Source organism: Microcaecilia unicolor, chromosome 2 (assembly GCF_901765095.1).
Source record: "Microcaecilia unicolor chromosome 2, aMicUni1.1, whole genome shotgun sequence".
Lineage (NCBI taxonomy): Eukaryota > Metazoa > Chordata > Amphibia > Gymnophiona > Siphonopidae > Microcaecilia > Microcaecilia unicolor.
Window position 1 is genome coordinate 172,784,776 of NC_044032.1, and position 24,527 is coordinate 172,809,302.

General features: G+C 45.5%; 1 protein-coding gene across 2 annotated transcripts in view; it reads right to left on the reverse strand.

Annotated features, from left to right (window-relative positions):
• The window catches only part of TRIM36 (tripartite motif containing 36), a 196,163-nt gene that overhangs the window by 85,130 nt on the left and 86,506 nt on the right, over positions 1 to 24,527 (reverse strand). For both annotated transcript variants that reach the window (XM_030193496.1, XM_030193497.1), the window contains exons 4-5: positions 18,199 to 18,345; positions 5,974 to 6,069 (exon numbers count right to left, since the gene is read on the reverse strand). In XM_030193496.1, the coding sequence (XP_030049356.1) occupies positions 5,974 to 6,069; positions 18,199 to 18,345 (243 nt within the window). The remainder of the gene's footprint in view (positions 1 to 5,973; positions 6,070 to 18,198; positions 18,346 to 24,527) is intronic.

The window sequence follows — 24,527 nt, forward strand, 5'->3', positions numbered from 1 at the left end:
TGCGGCGGCAGCTAAGAAAGCAAATAGAATGTTAGGTATTATTAGAAAAGGAATGGAAAACAAAAACGAGGACATTATAATGCGTTTGTATCATTCCATGAATATTCCTTGAATATTCTGTTCAATTCTGGTCGCCGCATCTCAAAAAGATATAGTGGAATTAGAAAAGGTACAGAGAAGGGCGACAAAAATGATAAAGGGGATGGGAAGATTTCCCTATGAGGAAAGGCTGAAGCGGCTAGGGCTCTTCAACTTGGAGAAAAGACGGCTGAGGGGAGATATGACAGAGGTCTATAAAATAATGAGTGTGTGGAGTTGTACGGGTAGACGTGAAGCATCTGTTTACTCTTTCTAAAAATACAAGGACTGGGGGGGCACGCGATGAAGCTACAAAGTAGTAAATTTAAAACAAATCGTAGAAAATGTTTTTTCGCTCAACATGTAATTAAACTCTGGAATTCGTTGCCAGAGAATGTAGTAAAAGCAGTTAGCTTAGCGGGGTTTAAAAAAGGTTTGGATGGCTTCCTAAAGAAAAGTCCATTGACCATTATTAAAATGGACTTGGGGAAAATCCACTGCTTATTTCTAGGATAAGCAGGATAAATGTATTGTACTACTTTGGGATCTTGCCAGGTACTTGTAACCTGGATTGGCCACTGTTGGAAACAGGATGCTGGGTTTGATGGACCTTCAGTCTGTCCCAGTATGGCAACACTTATGTTCTTATGTTATAACCTTGAAGGCACAAGACCCAAGGAAGGTATGGGGAGTATAAAGGTATATGACTATGCTTCCCAGATCACCAAGAATTAAGAAACAAACAGCATAAAAAAGTAAAACACAGCTGCAAAAGTTTTCCCATTGGAGAGAATCTAGAGCAGGGGTGTCTAACCTCAGCCCTCACCAGGTCAGGTTTTCAAGATTTCCACGATGAACATGCATGAAATCTGTTTACATACAACGGAGGCAATGCATGTAAACTCATGCTTGGGGAAATCCTGAAAACCTAGCTCTTGTGGGGGGGGGGGGGGGGGGGGGTGGCCTTCTGGACTCTATACATGGATTCCATCTTCCTAGGAACTAGTGCACAGAGAGAAGGGTCTCCATATGGGGGAGGACAAGGCCTTGGGAAAGACTTGTCGCTACCACGTAGCACTATGACGCCTGATAATAGAAGTAAGGATGGGGTAGCGAGGTGCTGTTAACTTCATAGCCTTCAGGAATGTAAGAACCACAAAAAAGGCAAGGATATTAAAGTTAGTTAAGGAGCTAGTATATGTGTTGCTAGTAGAAGTATCAAGCTGGAGGTAACCTGTCAACAGAATATTGTTTAGGGAATTTGCAGAGACAGTATCTTATCTGAAAAGAAAGTACTAATGTTTGAGCTGATGGTAAAGAGTCAGAGGAATCTTTCAAAGTGGGTGGTGTAGTAAGGGATTTGAGAATGAAGTAAGGGCCTTGTTAATATACTGTGTATAGTATCGCTTCTTGCCTTCTAGGATAGAGGATTTGTAAAGGCGTGCTTGGTCTTTATAAGCAAAGGGTGAGGTAGGAGTGCAATTTCATCTTCCAAAGCTAGCATCGTAGGAGAGTACGGTTTAGAGCGTACCCTGTTTCTCTGGTATTGAGGAATAGGTTTGGAGGACAGAGGGGGCTATTTGATTGAGGGCTTGTTTGAGGGTAGCACCTAGGGCTGTAATGAATATTCGTATTCGATTCAGCCTCAAATACATTATTCGTATTCAGCCGAATAGGCGGGTCAAGAGCATTCACTCGAGATGCGCGCAGTATTATAGAATAAGGGGGATCTGTGGAGGAGTAGCCTAGTGGTTAGTGCAGTGGACTTTGATCCTGGGGAACTGAGTTCGATTCCCACTGCAGCTCCTTGTGACTCTGGGCAAGTCACTTAACCCTCCATTGCCCCTGGTACAAAGTAAGTACCTGAATATATGTAAACCGCTTTGAATGTAGTTGCAAAAACCTCAGAAAGGCGGTATATCAAGTCCCATTTCCCTTTCATGGTAAAGCTCAAAGCCCATTCATAGTCAGACAAATATTATTTTTCATTATTCGTATTTGGCCGAATTGTAAAATATGGTATTTGGTACAACTCTAGTGGCATCCCACTCAACGGAGGTCAAGAGAAGATGCAAGGGATTCCGATGTCAGATTATTAAGGTCTTCACAGATAAGTATCTGAGAGGCCTGAATGGGGTATGAACATTAATACAAACAATAGAGATCAGGTAGCGATCTGTCCAGGGTATAGGGTGCATTGAGAGGTTAGACTAGTATCCAAGGTGTGCCCTGTAACATGAGTAGGTGAGCTGATAGGCTGGATTAAATTAAGGTGAAAGAGGAAGTCAGCAGAGTACAGTGCAATAGGGTCATCAAGGAAAAATTAGTTAATTACCTGATAATTTTCTTTCCTTTAGTCCCAAAGGGTCAGACCAGACAAATTGGTTGTGACCATCTGCCAGCAGGTGGAGATACAGAACTCTAATGAGTTGTGCCTCATAAGCTCCTGCGCTTAGCAACCAAACAGGTATTCGATAAAAGCAGTGAAAGAGTGACTTCCAGAGAAAAACTCCAGCCTCAAGATAGAAATAGGTGGGAAAATGTGGGATACAAATGTAACAAATAAAATAAATAAATAAAATGTTTTAAAAAACTACGAAATAAAGGGCAAAACTCGTGCCTTAGAAATAACGGAACCACAACAATACAAACACCCGAAATTACATAGAACCTGGAAAAACTGAAACCATCACAGAAGGGTAGGCTCTGGACTGATCCTTTGGGACTAAAGGAAAGATATTTATCAGGTAATTAACTAATTTTTCCTTCTATTATGTCCCAAGGATCAGTCCAGACAAATGGGATGTACAAAAGCAATCCTTAAGAGGGAAGGGACTGTGATATACCTGGCAGAGAGAACCGTGCCCCAAAGGAAGCATCTGCTTGAGCAGACAAATCCAAATGATAATGCTTAAGAAAGGAATGAGAAGACAACCATGTCGCTGACCAACAGATCTCTGGCAAAGAAACTGCCCTAGACTCTGGCAAAGTCGTCGCCAAAGACCTGGTAGAATGAGCCTCGATGTGCATGGGAGCAGATCTACCCCTCAGAATGGAAGGCGAAGAAATACCTCCTTAAGCCATTTTACACTGTCGCTTTGGAGGCCAGAAAACCCTTCTGGGGTCCCGCAAAGAGGACATAAAGATGATCAGACTGCCTGAAATCGTTGGTAGCGGTAAGATAGCGGATAAGGACGTGCTTCACATCCAACAGTCGCAGGGAAGCGTATTCTGCAGAATAGACCTCCCTGCAAAAAGAAGAAACAGAATCTGATTGACATGAAAAAGATATACAATCTTCTGCAAAAGGACGGAACTGTCCATATGGAAACTCCAGAGTCAGAAATACGGAGAAAGGGATCCCTACAAGAGAAAGCTTGAAGCTCTGACATTCTCTGTACCGATGAAATGGCAACTAGAAATACTGCCTTTAAAGTAAGATCTTTGATAGTTGCCGAACGAAGGGGGATCAAACGCAGCCGACTGAAGAGCCTTAAGAACCACTTGAAGACTCCACTGAGGACAAGTATTGCAGAGAGGGGGGACGCAGATGACCGACTCCCTTGAGGAACCACACTATATCAGAGTAAGCAGCCAATGAGGCAGTCTGTATCTTGCCTCTATGACAGGCCAACACTGCTACCTGAACCATGAGCGAATTGACAACCAAGCCTTTTTTGAATTCTCCTGAAGGAAGGATAAAATTTGAGACAAGGAAGCACGAAATAGAGAAACACCATTCTGTGCAGACCGGCTCTCAAATATTATCCACACTGTAGCATAAGAAGTGGACAATTTTCAGGCTTGCAGTAAGGTAGTAATATCATCCACGTAACTCTTCTTCCTCAATCGCACCCTCTCAAGAGCCAGGCCATAAGACCAAAGTGAGAGGGATCCTCCATAAGGACTGGACCTTGGAGCAATAAGCCCCTCTGTGGAAGAAAGGTCAACCAAGGAGCGATTTGAAGATGGATGAGCTCCACAAACCAAGGACATCTGGGCCAGCCTGAAGCTACAGGAATGATCTTCCCAGGATGACATGCAATCCTGTGCAATTACCTTCCCATTAGAGGCCACGGAGGAAACATGTGAAGGAGGCCATCCAGTGATTCCATTCCTAGGGAATCTCTCTCCCTGAAGCAACTGTAGAACCTTTGTACTTGCGCATTGAGTCTGGATGCCATAAAATCCAGAACCAGAAGGTCCTACTGTGTGGAAATTTTTTATTTGTTTTAATTTATTTATTTCTGCATTTGTACACCACATTTTCCAATCTAGATGTTGGTTCAATATGGCGTACAGTTTATTTCAGATAGACAAGTTACAATGTTATTTGGAGTAGTCAAGAGCTTAGTTCATGATGTTAGTGGTCAAGCAGCAAGGTATGTTGGTTGTTGTTCAGGCTGTCTGTGTGGATTCATCCAAGAAGAACTTTCTGAAGAAGTGGGCTTTCGGGTGTTTGCGGAAGGGTGTGTAGTCATTTGTGCATTTTAGCGCTTGTTCCAAATCTTGGGGCAGATGTGCCTGAAGCTGGTTGAGTGTGAGGATTTGTATTTAGTCCTTAGCACTTAAGGAAGTGTAGTGCGAGGTAGGTTCTTGCTCCCTTGATTGAATTACGTATAGGTAATTCAATTAGGTTTGACATGTATTCTGGTGCTTGGCCGAATATTATTCTGTAGGCCAGAAAGCATATCTTGAATGGTTTACGTGATTTGATGGGTAGCCAGTGTAGGTTTTGGAGCAGTGGTTTTGCGCTTTCGAATCAGTTTATTCCAAATACCAGTCTTGCAGCTGTATTTTGTGCTGTTTGCATTGTCTCGATATCAAGGGTGACTGATATATTCCTGGATCCCTCTGGACAGATGCTTCCTGTTAATGCTACCAAAGACCTATTCGTGCTGCTTTTTATAGTTCCAAATTCTGCTGTCATTTGCAAGAACAAATAGCATTGACAGAGTTCATGACTGAACCTACAGCACTACAAGCAGCAGTTGTGGATATCCATACCAGATGTGATTTTGCTGCACAATCTTAACTTTTAAAGACAATTGGGAACCTATTTCAGGGATTCTTTTACTGAAAAGGACAGTTGTTGCAAAATCAAAAAGACTCAAATTTTGCAAAATCAGGCCCAGCTGGACTGCCAAGCTCCCAAAAAAGGGGAAGCAAAAGGTCAGCATGGAAAAAAAAAAAAGAAAGATGTTGACAACTAGAGATGTTTCAGAGGAAAAAAAAAGGGAAGAGGTCCATGTATGACAAATATTTTTGAAGAGAAAAATTTTGTTTCAAACTGCGGATAACAGGTATGTCTTACCAGCTTCATGGAAAAATGGAGGTGCCACACAACATAAAGCAGAACATACCTGCATGTGCAAATCAGCCTTGCAAACGATTCCATAATTTTTTTAAAGCTGGATAAAGTTGATATCCCTCTTGTACAGCCAAGAAGCCATCAGTGCAGAAAAGGCACAAAAATAGAGTGGACATTCGAAGAAAGGCAAGGGAAGGGATGAGAAGACTAGAACAATGATATTTATCCAAATGTTATTTTAAATAATCATGCGTATTTTATTGAGATTTTATTATTAGCACACAAAAAACAGAATCCCCATTTTGCAATATTTAGAGGAGTGGCTTAGTGGTTAGGGTGGTGGACTCTGGTCCTGGGGAACTGAGGAACTGAGTTCGATTCCCACTTCAGGCACAGCTCCTTATGACTCTGGGCAAGTCACTTAACCCTCCATTGTCCCAGGTACAAATAAGTACCTGTATATGTAAGCCGCATTGAGCCTGCCATGAGTGGGAAAGCGTGGGGTACAAATGTAACTACCTTTACAGACATCAGTTCCATTGCATAGCATTTGTACCGTTTATCAAATTGATTTAATTTCTTACCTCAGTCCGTTTTATCAAGTGCTCAAGTTCAGAAATCTGATTTTTCACTTCACTTTCTTTGCTAATAAGATAACCAATACCTCTGGAAAGTTTTTCCTGTTAATATAATAGTATGACATAAATTAACTAAAAGAATACAAGGCATTTACACTTTGTGCACATACAATTCATAAACCAACAACAGTTGATCACATTACTTTTTGTACTACTAAGGAACCACTCTTCCCCATTGAAGAAAGATAACATAGGATGTCTAGAAGTACATATAGCAGTGGTTACACTTAACTTTTGAATGGACACATCTCTGTAGCCCAAAGGGGACTACCAAAAGTCAATAGCAGAGACTATTCACTCCACCTACATCACTGGAAGAAAACAACCTCAGTCCTCAGTTATCACTCCTTTTCCTACCTGTGGCACTGCAAAACCCCTTGAAAGAGCCAGGACCAGAGGGGGGAGACAGGGCAAGTGCCATGAGTGTCACATGCTAAGGGGAGTCAGGGTAGGCCACTTTCCATAATGAAGTACTACTGCCTGTGGCTTGGCAACTACCCTGATCCCTCTCTCTCCACCACGCACCTCCCAGGCAGTCAGCAGACGGAAACATGTTTCACATCAATCTCCTGCTGCTGTGGAGCCAAATCTCACAGCTCTTCTCTTGCACCATGGCAGCCAGGAGATGTCAAATTAAACATCTGTTCTCAGTGGTGTGCTGGTAAATTTTTAAGAACAGGCTCTCTCCCAGGTCCAGCTCTGCGCCCCCCACCAAAAAACTGCAGAACTGGCTATACCCAGGGAGAGAGCCTGGGGGGGGGGGGGGGGGGGCAATGTATTACTCTCTCTGGGAATTTTTATATTTAAGCTGGTAAAAAAGCCCCGTTTCTGACACAAATGAAACGGGCGCTAGCAAGGTTTTCCTCGGAGTGTATATGTTTGAGAGAGTGTGTGTGAGAGTGACTGTGTGAGAGACAGAGAGTGAATGTGCGAGTGTGTGAGTGTGACAGAGAGAGTGAGACTGGGTGCGAGTGTGACAGAGAGAGAGAGTGTGTGTGTGAGCATGAGTGTGTGTGCCAGGGCCCCCCCTCCCTCCGAGTTCCAGGGTCCCCCCTCCCTCCCGCCCTCCGAGTTCCAGGGTCGTCCCCCCTTCCCTCCCTCCCTCCGAGTTCCAGGGTCATCCCCTCCCTGCCTCCGAGTTTCAGGGTCCCCTCCCTCCCCTGCATTATGCTCTCTCCCCTGCATTCATCCATATGGAGACAACATCCTCTTTGCCCTGCCCCCTCCATCCATCTATGTGCAGCATCTCTCCCCTGCCCCCTCCACCTCCCTCCGAGTTCCAGGCCCCCCTCCCTCCCCCGAGTTCCAGTGTCCCCCTCCCTCCCTCCCATTTCCAGGGTGCCCCCTCCCTCTGTCCCTCCGTCTCAGTTCCAGGGTCCCATGGAACTGGGAGGGAGGGGGGACGGAGAACGTTGGAGGAGTGACGTCAGCAGGTGGTTACAATCCCAGTGACACACATTGGAACGTTGGAGGAGTGATGTCAACAGGTGGTTACGATCCCAGTGAGACACATTGGAATGTTGGAGGAGCAAATTATTATATTAGATACTCCCAGATTCCAATCTAATTCATGTTTAATGTGGGATAAAATGCCATAAGTAAGTAAATAAATAGATAGAAACTCTGAACGTTGAGAACCTGATTTCCATAACATGATGTCTGTTTTAGAAGCCCATTAACAGGAGAAAAAAAAATCTCTGCACCAATAACAGGGTTAAATATCATAAATAACTAAATAGATAGAAACTCTGAATGTTGAGCACCCGATCCTTATGACATCTGTTTTAATGGCCCTTTACCAGGAGAAAAAAGATCTCTGCACAAATATAATACATGCTAGGGTGTCCCTATAACCAGCCCCTCTAAATGACACACTTATTATGATTTATAACAAATTACTACTCTATCTATGAAAAGTTATTCCATTACTACACTTCCTCTGACCTCCGTGTACATCTGTATGCTGCAAAAGCTGGCATGTTTGAAAATATGGGAAAATTATGTTCTTACCTTGGTAATTTTCTTTCCTTTAGTCACAGCAGATGAATCCATTAACTGATGGGTTGTATCCGCCTACCAGCAGATGGACATAGAGAACACTGAAAAACCATAGTGTCCCCTTGGACGGCTAGCTCCATCTGCCTTCAGTATTTGAAACTTCCAAAGCAGAGTGAATCCTCAAAGTAGAATAACATGAACTTTCCTCACAGCGAACAAACGCCCCAGAACAGGAGCAATAACCACACAAAGGAGGGACGATCTCAACCTCTTGTAACAGAACAGTATATAGAAATCCTGAAAACTATTTTCCAACTCCTCCCAATAAGGGAACATATCTGCATGAGAAAACTGAACAAAAAAAACAGAATCAGACAGGGAGGGATCATGGATTCAACTGCTGAGACTAAAGGAAAGAAAATTACCAAGGTAAGAACCTAATTTTCCCTTCCTTGTCAACAGCAGCAGATGAATCCATTAACTGATGGGATGTACAAAAGCACTCCCTAGTTAGGGCGGGAACAGGCAACTCCACGAGCAAGCACTTGCGCTCCAAAATGCACGTCCCGCTTCGCAGCAACATCCAGCCTGTAATGCCGGACAAAAGAAAGCTGAGAAGCCCAAGTAGCCGCACTACAGATCTCTTGAAGAGAGAGTGCTGCCGTTTCAGCCCACAAGGAGGACATCGCTCTGGTGGAATGCGCCTTGAATGAGTCAGGTGGAGACCGCCCTGACAGCAGATACGCAGAAAAAATGACTTCCTTGAGCCAACGAGCTATAGTGGCCTTAGACGCTGGAGACCCTCTTCAAGGACCTGACAACAACACAAAAAGGTGATCAGAGGTCCTGAAGGCATTTGACATCTTCAGATATTGCAACAGAGCCCCGCGGACATCCAAAAGACGCAACTGCCCGAAAGATTCCGGAAACTCCTCCCAGAAAAGGAGGGCAGATAAATGGGCTGGTTCAGGTGAAACGCTGAAACCACGTTAGGCAGGATGGAAGGTACAGTTACTCCGGATTCTGAGAATTGTAAGAAAAGTCTCAACAGAACAGCGCCTGGAGCTCAGACACCCGTCTCGCCGATGTCTTAGCCACCAAAAAGACTGTCTTTAGAGTCACATCCTTCCGCAGTGGCTGGATCAAGGCCTGGAGTTCAGGGGTGGCCCCCTCAATGATGGGGTGCCAGTCCATTCCTCGATTCCTGCAGTAGGAGGACGCCTTTTCCTCTTTCTCGAGGAATGGACCAAGATTACCTCAGATCAGTGGGTCTTGGACCTGATCAGAGAAGGTTACTGATTGGAATTCGGCACCCCGGTGGGAGACGTGTTTGTGGTGTCCCGATGCGGCACTGCCGTCAAACGGGCGGCGGTAGAGGAGACCTTACAAGTCTTGTTGCACCTCGGAGCGGTGATCCCTGTGCCTCCCACCGAACGCGGCTGCGGTCGCTACTCCATTTACTTTGTGGTGCCTCGAAAAGGCGGGTCTTTCCGACCGATCCTCGACTTAAGGAGAGTCAACGAGGCACTAAGAGTGCGGCATTTTTGCATGGAAACCCTGCGCGCCATCATTGCGGCGGTACAGCCAGTAGAGTTTCTCACGTCTCTGGACCTAAAAGAAGCTTACTTGCACATTCCTATTTGGCCCCCGCATCAACGGTTCCTCCGGTTTGCGGTGTTGGGAAAAAAATTTCCAGTTTCGGGCCTTGCCTTTTGGCCTCGCCATAGCTCCCCGCACCTTTTCCAAGGTAATGGTGGTAGTAGCTGCCTTTCTCAGGCGAGAGGGTATCAGGGTTCACCCGTACCTCGACGACTGGCTCATCAGAGCGGATTCGGCAGACGAAAGTCGTCTGGCCACAGCCAGAGTGATCACAGTACTGCAGACTCTAGGCTGGGCCATCATTATGCCCAAAAGTCACCTGACCCCCCTCTGTGTCTCGAGTATTTGGGGGTCCGGTTCTACACGGCCTCGGGGTTTGTCTTTCTTCCTGACCAAAGGCGGTGCAAGCTTCAGAATCAGGTCCCATCTGCTCCTGAGGATGCCTCGCCCGCGAGCTTGGGACTTTGTCCAGCTGCTGGGGTTGATGACGGCCACTTTGGAGGTAGTGCCATGGGCGAGAGCGCACTTGAGACCACTGCAGATTGCCCTTCTTCAACTATGGTCTCCTATGTCCCAGGATTATCAACGCAGACTAACGTGGCTCCCTGTAGCCCGGCTCAGTATGGAGTGGTGGCTCTCTGACAGCATGCTGCGGCGAGGAATGCCGCTAGCGCTTCCCTCCTGGTGCCTGATGATAACCAATACCAGCCTGGTCGGCTGGGGAGCACATTGCCAGGGAAGCTATGCCCAGGGTCTGTGCAGAAACGGGGTGGTCCATCAATCGCTTGGAACTGAGAGAGATATTCCAGGCTCTTCTGGCCTTTCGCAAGACTCTGGAGGGGCTGTCTGTCAGAGATCTGTTGGACAACATGACAGCGGTGGCCTACATAAATTGCCAGGGTGGCACTCAGTGCAGAGCACTGGCCGCGGAGGCCGCTCAGATTTGCCACTGGGCCAAGCTACACCTGCAGCTTCTTTCTGCAGCGCATATAGCAGGTCAGAGCAACGTGCAAGTCGATTTTCTAAGCAGGCATCAAATCGACCCGGCAGAGTGGGAACTGGCAGACGAAGTGTTTCTTCAGATCTGTGCCAAATGGGGAATGCCAAAGCGCAAACGTCAAAGTCCCTTGCTTTTTCAGCAGACGGAGAGAGCCTTGCTCTGCGGGGTTGGATGCTCTGGCTCAAGCCTGGCCCTCGGGCCTCCTTGGCCCTTGATAGGGCGTGTCCTCCTGCAAATTCGGCTACATCGAGGAGTGGTGATTCTTATTGCCCTGGATTGGCCCAGGCGTCCGTGGTATGCGGACCTCCGGCGGATGCTGGTGGAGGCCCCTCTTCCTTTGCCTCTAGTGCCGAACCTGTTGCTGCAAGGACCGGTGACCATGGAGGATCCCTGCTGCTTTGGTCTTACGGCATGGCTCTTGAGAGGGCGCAATTGAAAGACAAGGGCTATTCTAACAAAGTCATCTCCACCCTCTTGCAGGCCTGCAAGCGGTCCACCTCCGTTGCTTATGCTCGGATCTGGCGCCAGTTTGAGGCGTGGTGTGTTTCAAAGGCGATCACACCCACGCGGGGTACAGTCTTGCCGATACTGGACTTTTTGCAGGATGGCTTACAAAAAGGCTTGGCCTATAATTCCCTGCGAGTGCAAGTGGCAGCATTGGCATGCTTTCCAGGGAAGGTCTCTGGCCTTTCCCTGGCCGCTCATCCGGACATTGCTGAAAACGGGCACGTTGAGAAAACCCAGCAGAGCGCCCCGGGCGATACCTGCGAGCTTCATGGAAGCGAGGTCTGGAAGAGGAGGGCCACAGAGAACCTTTGGAAGAAGGCCTCGGCCTATCCTCGGGTAACCGCTGGGGCTTAGGGTCCCCCAGGTCTTTAACAATTTTCTCCAGCTCCTCTCCAAATAATAGGAGGCCACGAAAGGGTAACCTCACCAGCCTGTGCTTAGAGGCCATGTCAGCCACCCAATGCCGTAGCCATAGAAGGCGGTGGGCAGCAACTGCCACAGACATCTGTTTAGCCGAAGCTCTGACCAGATCATAGAGGGCATCAGCCAAAAATGACAGGGCAGACTCCATCCGTGGTGCGACCTCAGCGAGGGACTCCGCACCATCCACGGGCTGCTCCACTGCCTGTTGTAACCAGGAGAGGCAGGCCCGGGCAGAATAGGAACTGCAAATAGACGCCCTTAAGGCGAGGCCCGATATCTCAAAGGACCGTTTCAGAGCGGATTCAAGCCGCCGGTCCTGCATGTCTTTCAGAGCAACCCCTCCCTCTACGGAGAGGGTGGTCTTTTTAATCACTGCCGTGGCCAATGCGTCCACTTTAGGCATTCCCAAAGGGGCCAAGGGCTCCTCACTCAGAGAGTAAAGTTCACCCATAGCCCTGGCCACTTTCAAAGCCCCATCAGGGTCAGACCATTGAGCTGAAATAAGCTCTTGGATGGAGTCATGCACAGGAAAGGCTCGAGCAGGCTTTTTAGTACTCGCCATCCAAGGGTTACTAGAGGCGCCATCGCCCTTCACAGGATTATCAATAGAGAGGGCCTGCAAGGCATCAGAAATGAGTGCTGGCAGCTTGTCGCGGTGGAAAATCCGAACCGCATTGGGATCATCCAGATCCGGTGGCAAACCGGCACCTTCCTCTGAACCGCATTGGGATCATCCAGATCCGGTGGCAAACCGGCACCTTCCTCTGGCTCATCAGACCATGAGGCCCTGCCAGAACCCTCAGAATCCCCACAGCCTGACCACGGGGAAGGGGGGGGGGGGGGGGGGAAGGGAAGTGCGCCACTCTCCGACGGGGAATTTACCCGTCTAGGTTTAGCGTCCTTCCAACGCTCGGGGGAAGAAATAACTTCTGTAGCCAGCCCCGGGCCATCAACACCCGAGGGGCAACCAGGTAGCAGCACAGTGTCAGACACCTGTGGCAGAGCTCTTTTCAGCATAAAGGCTATATGCATTAAGAGCACAAGCTCAGGGGAGAAAAACTCACCCTGACCCTCCGCCTCCGAATTAGGAGTAACAGGAACAGGAGTTCCTCTGGTAGCCTCTGACCGAGGCGTCCCCCTGCACTCAGACTCCTCCGTAACAGCGATGGTCGAGACATGCGACACTTCCAAAATGGCACCCGCTGCCAGCTCCACTGAGCGGGAAGAATCATTGCTCGCCATGCTCGTACTAGATCTAGCATCTAGAGAGTACGTCTTACAGAGCCCCGCTGCTGATCTGCGTTTACTACAACGGGAGCAGCGTTTAACTCCCTCAGCAGCCATCGCCCAACCGGACAGAATTATATAAGAAATATGGCGGCTTCGCGCCAAAACTTACCCCGTTCGGAACGGAGTCCACGAGACCTCCCCGGAGGAGCTGGGCACCACTCTCACCTCAAAAGACCGAGTCCAACGAGCTCCGCTCAAGCTGCACGCAGGAAACAGCCTCAGAATAATTACGCAGAATCAATGCGTACTCATTTTTTTTTTTTTTTTAACGCTGTGAGGAAAGTTGGAGGCAGGCAGCAACAGAGGTACTCCGGGAGGCGGGGGGATGGGTAAGGCAGGGAAAGGGTGAACCTATATGCCTTCAAAGTGGGCACCACCAGCCACAACACCCCTGCTCAACTGGTAAAGCACAGGAGCCACCCCAGGCAGAATTTTTCCAGGAGCTGATTAAGCTACGTTCACACCTGCTGGGAGATAGAGAAATACTGAAGGCAGATGGAGCTAGCCGTCCAAGAGGACACTATGGTTTTTCAGTGTTCTCTATCTCCACCTGCTGGTAGGCAGATACAACCCATCAGTTAATGGATTCATCTGCTGCTGATGACAAGGAAAAGCGAGACTGAATTAAAATGCTACCAACAATAAAGAACGACAACGTGGATGCAGCACATAATGTCTGTTTTAGTGGCCCTTTACCAAGAGAAAAAAATCTCTGCACAAATATAACACATGGAAAAGGGTGTCCATATAACCAGCCAAATGATACACAAAGTACGATTTATAACACATTACTACTACCTCTATGGCTGGCATGTTTGAAAATATAAGTGAGAAAAATTAAAATGCTACCAACAATAAAGAACATCAACGTGGATGCAGCAGCTCAAAAGTTTGCTTGATTTTGTTTTGGATTTAACGGCGAAGACAGCTGCGCGGGAAGAGGAAACAGACTAACCTAATTAGCTTCAATTTTTTTTTTTTTTTTACTTCATGCTGTCTCCTCTTCTCATCCAAACACAGCATCATCTCCCTCCCGCTCCTCTGCGAGTTCTACTTCACTCAGCTTCCATTCCCTCTCTGGCCATCCTTCAAACCTTACTCTTCCAGCAGCTCTAGCGGTAACACACTGCCTGGTTGATCCGGAGCCTGGTCTCTGCCGTGTACTGCCCCGCTGAGGCAACTTCCTGCTTACGCGTGGGTGGGATCTGGCAGAGAAAAGGCTCTGGGTTGGTCAGGCAGTGTGTTACCACTAGCACTGCTGGAACAGTAATGTTTGACAGACGGTGGTGAGGGGGGATGATTAACCTGAGGGAGGATATGATGAGGTAGGAAGCTGAGGTATTCTGGAGGCTCACGGGCGGGTGGGGGCCGGGGAAGGAGGGCGAGAGGAGGAGAAAAAAAACCCAGATGTTTGTGTGCTCGAAGCCTGACTCCATCAACAACCGGTTCGCAAAATTCAGTAAAATTTAACGGCTCGTACGAGCTGGCTCCACTCAGGTTGACAGGATGTGAAGAGGGATGACAGAAGAAAGGAGGGGTAAGGGGAAACGGCTTGGGAAGGATACATCAGGATAAGAAGTGAGGAAAATAACATCTAGGGGAAGGAAAGGCATAAGAAAGAGGGAACAGCCTTGAAGGAGAAGGAGAGAGTGTTTGGAAAAAGAGGGATGAAAGGAGGAATATTTTCAGAAGGGGGAAGTTATCTTAAGTACGGAAGGAAGAAAGGGGGGGAGCCTATAGAAAGAGTAAAAGATCCTCAGAGTATGAGGGGAGAAGGGTAAAAGGACAAACAGCATTTGGGAGGAAGGGATCAAGTGTAAAGGGGAAGGAATATCTGGAGGGAGAGAGTACAAAAGGAAAAAGAGTGGAGGAAGGAGTAAGAAAGGGTAATAGTCTGGGAGAGGGAACTGGGAGGGATCAGAGAGTGGGTGTGAAGGTCAAAGAGCCTTTATAGGTGGAGCAAAAGGGTGAGAAAAGGGAAAGAGCAGAGGCAGGGTGGAAAGATGACATAAAGGATCTGGGAGGTGCCAGGAAGAGGTTGAGAGGAAATATAAAGGAACAGGAAACTTGGAAGAGATGAGAGGCTGTGGAAATGAGACCAGGGAGGATCTGAAAGACCGGGAATGGGAGCTGGGTAGCGGTAAAAAGAAGAAAGGGCCTGGATATTAGGCTGAGTGACAGAGAAGGAGTTAGGAATGATAAGCAAGTGAAAGAGCAAGATAGATAAGAGTTAAGGAGAAGGCAGGCTGCTTTCCACACTGAAGCACTACCTGCGGCTTTAGCAATTCCTCTGATCCTGTCTCTCCACCATGCACCTGCCAAGCAGATGGCAGCAGACTGCCTAGCTAGAAGTGGGTGGCTTAAGTAATTGGCGATCAAGGGATAAGGGGGTAAGAAAGAAAGAAAGAGCATGATTGGCGATCAAGGGATAAGGGGGTAAGAAAGAAAGAAAGAGCATGATTGGCGATCAAGGGATAAGGGGGTAAGAAAGAAAGAAAGAGCATGCGCGAGTGAGCAGTGGAACAGTTTGGGAGGGGGAAAGGAGACTGAAGATTAGAGGGTAAGAGAAAGAATAAATGAGGGCTAAAACAACTGGGTGGAGAGGCAGAGGAGAGAAATATGAAACTATGAAAAGGAAAATCGGTGTACGATAGATCTAGAGAAGGAAAATACGACAGAGAAGGAAAAGACACCCTGTAAAAGAACTTAGAAGACTGGCAAAAAGAAAATGCAAACAAGACTAGCACCAATCCAGTTTTACAAAATTGGAATGCCCATAAAAACACAGAAATGAAATAAAATGCATTAAATATTTAATGATTGGAAAGTGTCAACTTTGGGAATATGTGCATCTCTTCTATTTTTGTATTTTTCACAGAACAGAAGAAAATGCTCTTTTGCAAGTACTGCCTTTGTAAATGAGCGCGCTGGGGTTGAGCCTGGGCAGGCTGCCGAGAAGCAGGAGTGTACCTACACCTAGAGTAGGTATAGGGGGCACTCCTCCTCCCTCCAAAAAACCTCCTAGATGAGGAGGCAGTAGCAGAAGGTGCCCGGTGGGAGAGAGAATCCACAGCATCATTATGCTTCTTGATTTGATCAACTAGATCCTCTACTTTTTCTCCAAAAAGATTGTCCCCCCCGGCAAGTAACATCTGCCATCCATTGCTGGACAGAATGATCCAGGTCAGAGACACGCAGCCATGAGAGTCTGCACATCACTATGCCTTGAGCAGCGATTCTGGATGTCACGTCAAAAGTACCCCTGGCCAAGAACTTGCGACACGCATTCTGCTGCCTGACCACCTGGCGAAAAGGCTCAGCCAGCAACATAGGGAGTGCATCAACCAAGCTGGACAGTTGACACATCGAGTTCTGCAAGTGTACGCTCATGAAGAGCTGGTATGATTGAATCTTGGCAGCAAGCATAGCAGCCTGATACATCTGCCTCCCAAAAGAATCAAGAGTCCTAGCTTCTCTGCCTGGGGGCGCCGAAGCATAGCCTCTAGTACTCCTGGCACACTTGAGCACGGAGTCCACCACCACAGAATTGTGGGGTAACTGAGACCTCATCAACCCAGGTTCACCGTGGATCCGATACTGGGATTCAGCTTTCTTCGGGACTACGGGGCCAGACAGAGGGGCTGACCAGTTTCGCATAAGGACTTCCTTCAGTACCTTATGCAAGGGAACTGTCACAGCCTCTTTAAGTGGAGAAGAATAATCCAAGACCTCGAGCATCTCAGTCCTGGGCTCAATCTGCACAGGAAAGGGAATAGCTGTAGCCATTTCCCAGACAAAAGAGGAAAAGGACAGACTCTCCGGTGGAGACAGTCTCCTTTCTAGCAGAGGGGAAGGATCAGAGGGAATCCCAAAGTACTCATCAGAGGAGAAGTACCTAGGATCCTCATCTGACTCCCACGAATGCTCCTGCTCAGTGTCAAATAAAACCTGAGTTAAGGTGCTTCGGAGAAGGCTGCAGGGTCGGTGGGATAGGTGGTATCAGAATCCGTGGAGGCTCGGGAGCAGGCATCGGGCTGCTAGAATACCGACGCATCAGCACTTCCTGTATTGAGGAGGAGCGATCCTCTCGGCGCCAACGCTTCTCGGGTGCCGACCCTCTCGACGTCCCAGAATTCCCAGTACCGTGCGTCAAAGGAGAATGATGACGGTGCTTCTTAGCCTTCACTCGACACCCGTCATCGAGGCCTCGAGGTAGGTGGAGACCCACTCGACGCCTCACTGCTCCCAGCACAAGTTGGTCTCATAGCAGCCATTACCTCTCTCCCCAACGTCAATGCTCCCTTCGATGTCGACGCCCTCGGTACCGATGTTGAAGGACCGGACTGAGCCCCAAAATGTTTTTCTCATTGGGCCTCTCGAGACACTTGGGTCCATTTCTTCATACGAAGACACAGACTACAATACTATGTATTTGTTCAAACCGTAATTGGCTAACACCATTAACGGTTATATGTAAGCCACATTGAGCTTGCAAAAAGTGGGAAAATGTGGGATACAAATGCAACAAATAATAATAAATAATAACTACAAGTGGCTGGGCTATGATCGGGCCCAAGGCACTGGATACACCAGGCGTGGGTATCGGTACCTGAGATAGTCCGGTTGCACCGAGTACAACGCTTGAAGTTGCTGGAAGTCTTCGATGACGTGGAAGGAAAAACGGCTTCGGCAAAATCAAAAGACGCGATTGTGCCTAAAACAGAAAAAGGCACAAAAGAGAAAGAGGAAACCCGACCGCGCGGCCTAAAGGCCAGCCGCAACGAAAAAGAAAGAAACTTAAAATAGGTGAAAAAAACTAAAAGGAAACTACGGGAACCTTTTTATTTTATCTTGAAAGAAAAAAAATTAAGTAATAGAAGCGCAATCAGTGAAGACTCTTCCTGGGCCTGAAAAGGAGCAGAAACGAACGCTGCCGCACCTCAACGCACAGAAAGAAAAACTGAAGAGAAGTGCTCACGCGACGGGCGTGCGCCAGAACGCTCTGGCAAAACTTTTTAAATATTTTGCTTGCAAAATGCAGATTCCTGGGCCGACGCAGATGTTGACCCCACATGTGAGAACAAGCAGCCTGCTTGTCCTCCGAAAAAGCTTGTTACAAGCTCCAGACCGGGCAACACAGGATCGCATAACCCACATGTGAGAATAGGCCTGCTTGTACTCGGAGAATTCTTAATTCCCAAATATGGAGGAAATATATACATGTTTTGAAACAAACCAAATCTACTCAAATAGAAACAAAATCTATATTAAAAAAGTATTAGCTATAATAGAACATTCCATGAGTTGTAAGTGTAACCAAAAACATGTCACAGAAATCCAAATATATGGTTTACCTTTAGTGTTTTATATGCAGTACTCATGGTTGTGACTTTGTGGTTTGCATGTGTTCCACCCAGCTTGCAAAGATGACAAACAAGCCTTTTACAAAGCTCACAATACATGTTTACTCTCTCCATTTCATGCTCTGGGCACATCAAAATCTGAAAGGAAAGCAATGCAATGTCATTTTGTATTTTACAGACAACTCACAAAAAACAAGGCTATCACCAGTGATAACTTATACCTTTTTTGAAAACTAGGAAACTGCACATGGTAAATGGCTAATGCTAGACATTGAAAACAAACTGATTAGAATTAGAATGTTGAGTTCTATAGGTAGAAATCTAAGGGGTAACATATAGGAGATGCCTCACAAATCTCCTCACAGAGGGAACAAGTGTCTCCTGAAAAAAATTAAGAATTAGGAAAAATTATATATTAGTACACTATAAAGATTAGGTAAGATGTAGAGTTACAAGGATAAGAGTTATGGGTATATTAAGATACATATGTGTGCATAATTTTAAATTCTATTTGTGAAAAAAGTAGTTTTGCACAAATAGAATTCAAAATTATGCACACTTTCCCCATCCCCCTCCTCTTAATTTCAATTAAATGGAGACATTAACACATACCAATTTGCCAAATCCAAAGGGAAAAAGAAACAGATATGGAACATTAATAACACAAAATATTTCCAACAGTCTGTATGTTCAATGCACCCAGCAAATTATCAGTTATCTGTTAAATAAACCAGCCTCAAAGATCCAGGGAGCTGCACAACTTGCATTCAATCCCTATATGGAGTCCCATATAGTATCATAGGCCAAGCAGATACCCAGAAAAAACAAAAAAAAGAGAACTGGAAGAAAAACTCAGAGAAACAAAATTCCCTTTCAAAACAACAGGTATCAAATATGTTTGTTTTTTTAATTGCAATAGCATAGCAAAGCAACTAACCTAATAAATTTTTCTATGAGCTTTCAAAGGCCAAAACCTACTTCCTCAGGTCAGGACAGTATACTGCTGTTATAATTATAGAGACCTAACCAAGGAAAAAGGTTTTGACCTCTGAAAGCTAGTCAAAAATGTTGTCTATTTTTCATGTATTTACATCATTTGGACTGGAGATGGATTTAAGACAACTTTGTATCGTAAACCATTCTCCATTATTCCAGTTTTCATCCAATTAGAATGAAAAATGATATCTTTCTCATAATTTTTCAGATATAAGAGAATTAGCTTGAAAAACATCAATTTAACTGTTAATGTGATGAAAAATAGATTTTTTTGAATGAGGTTATATGATAAGGAAATTAAAGAAGTCTTGGAGAGCTTCTTTTCTCAATTGACATTTCAGCAGGTTGATGAGAAAATGATTTTTTTTTTTTTTAAACAAATTTTCACATTTTTCACCTAAAATTAATTCTATTGCGAGAACATAACGGGATATCCTATTTCTACAAGAATGCTATATTATTCTTTCAGGGCAAGGTACTCGGTGGTCCTTTGATTTCCAAGGCCACTCACCACCAACTTGACTTGCTTTGGAATGGGATGTGGTTTTTCCAATCCCAATAAGCCTCCTCCCTAAGGGCCCTGTTTACTAGGGTGCGCTATCTTTTTTAGCACGCACTAAAATCAGCATACGCTAAACGCTACAGACACCCATATATTCCTATGGGTGTCTCTAGCGTTAGCGCATGCTAATTTTTAGCATGTCCTAAAAATGCTAGCGTGCCTATAGCACAGCTTAGTAAACAGGGCCCTGAATCTCTAATTTACCTCCTTATAGGAGGAAGTGTCCCATTTAACTTTCTTTCTGAGAAGTTCTGAGAGAAGAGGATATTTCTCTGGGCTAAGTGACATTATTTTGCTCTGTGCTTGATAACGTAAAGATTGGGATTAAAAGGGGAATTGTAGGTTATTGATAAACACAATTAGAATTTTAAAAAAAAGCACTTTATTAACTAGTCTCCATACCCTTTTCCCCATAGTTTTAAAACTTGAATTTTCTGCCACAGCATGCATTAGTTCAGGCCTTGGAGGAGGGAGGTCTTCTAAAAGGACCACATCACCCTGGTGAAGCTGAAAGTAATCCTGTAGCCAGGACCAGCCCATCAGGGGATACAATAGCCTCTCGCACTGAGGATGTGTCTCCAGAAGTTTCTGCCCAGGAGGGAAGGGTTAGGATGGCTGATGTAGTTGGTGATTCGATTATTAGGCATGTAGATAGCTGGGTGAATGTGAGGATCGCTTGGCCACTTGCCTGCCTGGTATGAAGGTGGCTGACCTCACACGTCACCTAGATAGGATTTTAGATAGTGCCGGGGAGAAGCTGGCTGTCTTGGTACATGTGGGTACCAATGACATAGGAAAATATGAGAGGGAGATTCTGGAAGCCAAATTTAGGCTCTCAGATAGAAAGCTCAAATCCAGAACCTCTCAGATAGAAAGCTCAAATCCAGAACCTCTAGGGTAGCATTTTCAGAAGTGCTTCCTGTTCTACATGCAAGGTCCAAGAGACAGGCAGAGCTCCAGAGTCTCAATGCGTGGATGAGGTGATGGTGCAGGGAGGATGGTTTTAGATTTGTTAGGAACTGGGAAACGCTCTGGGGAAGGGAGAGCCTATTCCGGAATGATAGGTGGGACCAGGCTGCTGGCATCAGCATTTAAAAAGGAGATAGAGCAGCTTTTAAACTAGAAGTGGGGGAAAGCAGACAGTCATTCAAAGGCACATGGTTTGGAACAAGGTATCTTTCAAAGATATCACCAAACAGGGAAGACAGGGCATCCTGATAGCGATGTTGCCAATACCTGAGAGCGAGGTTGCAACAGAAACCACAGTAGACCAGGTGTCTTTAAATAAAAAGCAGGCAGATTTTCAAGATTGCAAATTATCACTGTCAACTGCTGAACAAGATGTAAATAGGAACAACAGTTTGAAATGTCTATATGCAAATGCCAGAAGTCTAAGAAATAAGATGGGTTAGGATATACTGCACTAAATGAAAAATTAGATATAAACTACGAAGGGCCTGCATCAGCTCCAATTCATTCAGAATGCAGCAGCAAGACTAATAGAAGGTTGCAAGCGACATGACATCACATCACACCATTTTTGCAAAAACATCATTGGTTACCAACACAATACAGAGCTAAATTTAAAACTCTTTGTCTGATCTTCAAGGCCCTTAAAGGAAATGGCCCCGAGTACCTGAAGAATAAGATGATCCTCTATACACCTCCAAGGACACTAAGGTCCTCCCAAAGACTATCACTAACCACACCCTCTCCAAAAGACATTACTCGATGTGATACCCGCATGCGAGTCTTCTCCGGAGTAGGCAGTACACTCTGGAATGCACTCCATCCCTGAAAGGCTCCGCTTAACACAAGACTATCTCTAAGCAGGTGAAAGCTTGGCTTTTCAACCATGCCATTAATGGAAGAAGTAACTAATTTGTTAGTCTCACTCACACACACAAGTAGCGACATAGGCTGCACATACTGCAGCAAGACATGTTTATCCACTCCTACCCTAGCTGAGATAACATTGAACCATCTCTCTGACTTCATGTGCACATTTCTTTAGTCACCTTATTTTCTAACTTCTCTTACTCTCTTACCTATCTGTATGTTCCATCTGTGCTTATACCCTACACCGTCGATTAAAATGTTCTATTATGTATTGCATTGACACTGTAAGTAGTATATATCCGATTGCGCAACTCTCTATCTTGTCATCCTTATTCTCTTGTAACACCAACTGTATCTCTACTCTGAAATGGCAAATGCCATAACGGAATATTGTAAGCCACATTGAGCCTGTAAATAGGTGGGAAAATGTGGGATACAAATGCAATAAATAAATAAATATTTTGTATTTGAATATTTTACTGCTGTAATTGTCTATTGCTCGTTTGATTTATTCTTATTCTACACCGCCTTGAGTGAATTCCTTTAAAAAGACGGTAAATAAATCCTAATAAATAAAATCTCTGAGATCTGGTGGAAGGAAGGTAACCACTGGGACACTGTCATAAAAGGGTATAAATTATATTGTAGTGATAAGGGTGCACTGAATTGGTGGAGAGGTAGCATTGTATGTTAACGAGGGCCTTGAATCAAATAGACTAAATATTCTGGACACAGAACACATCTTGGAATCCCTATAGATAGAAAGTCCATGTATAAATGAAAGGAGAGCGTTAGGAGTGTACTACTGTCCACCTGGCCAGGATAAACAGATAGATGTAGAAATGTTATCAGAAATTTGGGATGCTAGCAAACTGGGTAACACGATTTCAATTACCCAAATATCGACTGGGTAAATGTAACATCAGGGCATGATAGGGAGGTAAAATTCCTTGATGAAATCAAGGACTGCTTTATGGAGCAGCTGGTACAGGAGCCAACAAGAGCAGGAAAAATTCTAGACCTAGTCCTTAGTGGAGCACATGATCTGCTGCAGAAGGTAATGGTGCTGGGGCCACTTAATAACAGTGGTCATAATATGGTCAGATTTCTGGAGTAAGGACACACAGGAAATCAAATACGTTAGCATTTAACTTTCAAAAAGGAGACTATGATAAAATGAGAACAAACAAACAAAAAACTTAAAGAGGAGCAGCTGCAAAGGTGTTCATTATATTCCATGTACTAAAAAAAGGAGGAAGGCAGGCCAAATGACAGCTGGCATGGTTAAAAAGTGAGATGAAGGAGAAAATCCTTCAGAAAATTGAAGAAGGATCCAACTGAAAATAAGAAACAGAATAAGGAATGGCAAGTCAAATTCAAAGCGCTGATACAGAAGGCAGAGAGAGAAACTTTGGAAAAAAAAAAAAAAAAAAAAGATTGCACTGGAGGCAAAAACGCATAATAAAAACTTTTTTAGGTATATTAGAAGCAAGAAGCTGGCAAAAGAACCAGATAAACTGCTAGATGACAAAGTTATTCACTTCCCCTAAAGGTATTAGATTCACATCATTAAATGCACTGACTACCATATTTATCCACAAAATATTGGAATGATTTACCAATTCAGATAAGGACCACTACTCGTTGTGGGGCATTCCGCAAACTTTTAAAAGCTTATTTATTTAAAAGATATGTTTTAGGGAATGTATCTCTCTAATAAATGAGCTGTGACCGATGTGCCGCGCATGTCACGTCACAGGTCTCTTCGCCACTGCCGCACCTCTTCGTGAAGGGCCCAATAACTAAGACACCACTCCCACACCTACACCCCCACGAGGTCGCCGCAAAACCCTCCCTGAGGTCACCGGTGCAAAAAGCTACACCCCCCTCCGTGCTGGACCCCCTGCACTGACATGACAGTGTCTCTCGCCTCCGTGTTAAAGCAATGCAATCTTCTGCTGCCTGCAGCACTTTAACACAGAGGAGACATGTCAGTGCAGGGGGCTCAGCACAGAGGAAGGAGGGTACGGTGCCGAGGAGGGTTGCTGCACGGGGGGGGAGGCCAGAGGAGAGTTGCTGGACATGGAGGAAGGGCAGGGGAGAGACCAAGGCAGCCAATGGGAATGTTGTGTGGGACCGCGGTGGACAAAAAAACAGAAAACCGCAAGGAACAACAAAGAACATGGAGACCACTATGCCACTGCACCCGACCCAAACTAAGCGGAGCCGCCCGCACAAGCTACCGAACCTGACCGCATCAAAATGTAAGTTTTAGTTAAAGAGACATTAGAACAAGGAAAATTAATTAAAGGATCTAATACTGTTTACACAAAGAACATAGTATATACAAGTGTACTATAGACATCAACTCACATTACGTTCATCAACTTTTAAATTACATTTCAGAAATAAAAAATCTTGCCCGTTTTAATGGGCTAAACGGCTTGTAACAATATAATGAACACCTAATTACTGTATAGCTGACTCCTATGCACCACCCAAACATTGTAGCTGGATAAGCATCAGTAACACCTATGACAAACCAAGAATAAAATATGAGATGGCAAAAAAGCTGATGCAACCTCCATACTGAGTCAACCAGGAAAACTCCCAAGGCTGAAGAAAGACACCAAGTCTTTATCACATCTTTTACATTATCTAAGCCCGTCACTCTTAGGGTATACAGCCATCTCTTCTGTTCAAGGGAAATGATACAAATAACCTGATTTAAATACTTTGGAACACTTTGCGAAAACAGCCCACAGTACACCAAAACACTTCCAACACTGCCATCGTAAAATGCAGCAAAGCCATACAGCAGTCACTGGAGCCCTACACATCCCGTCCCTTGCAGTAGCAGCTGTATCCTCCCACCCAGGCTTCTCGCATCCCTCTTCTCACACCCCTATTGCATCAGCCAGCG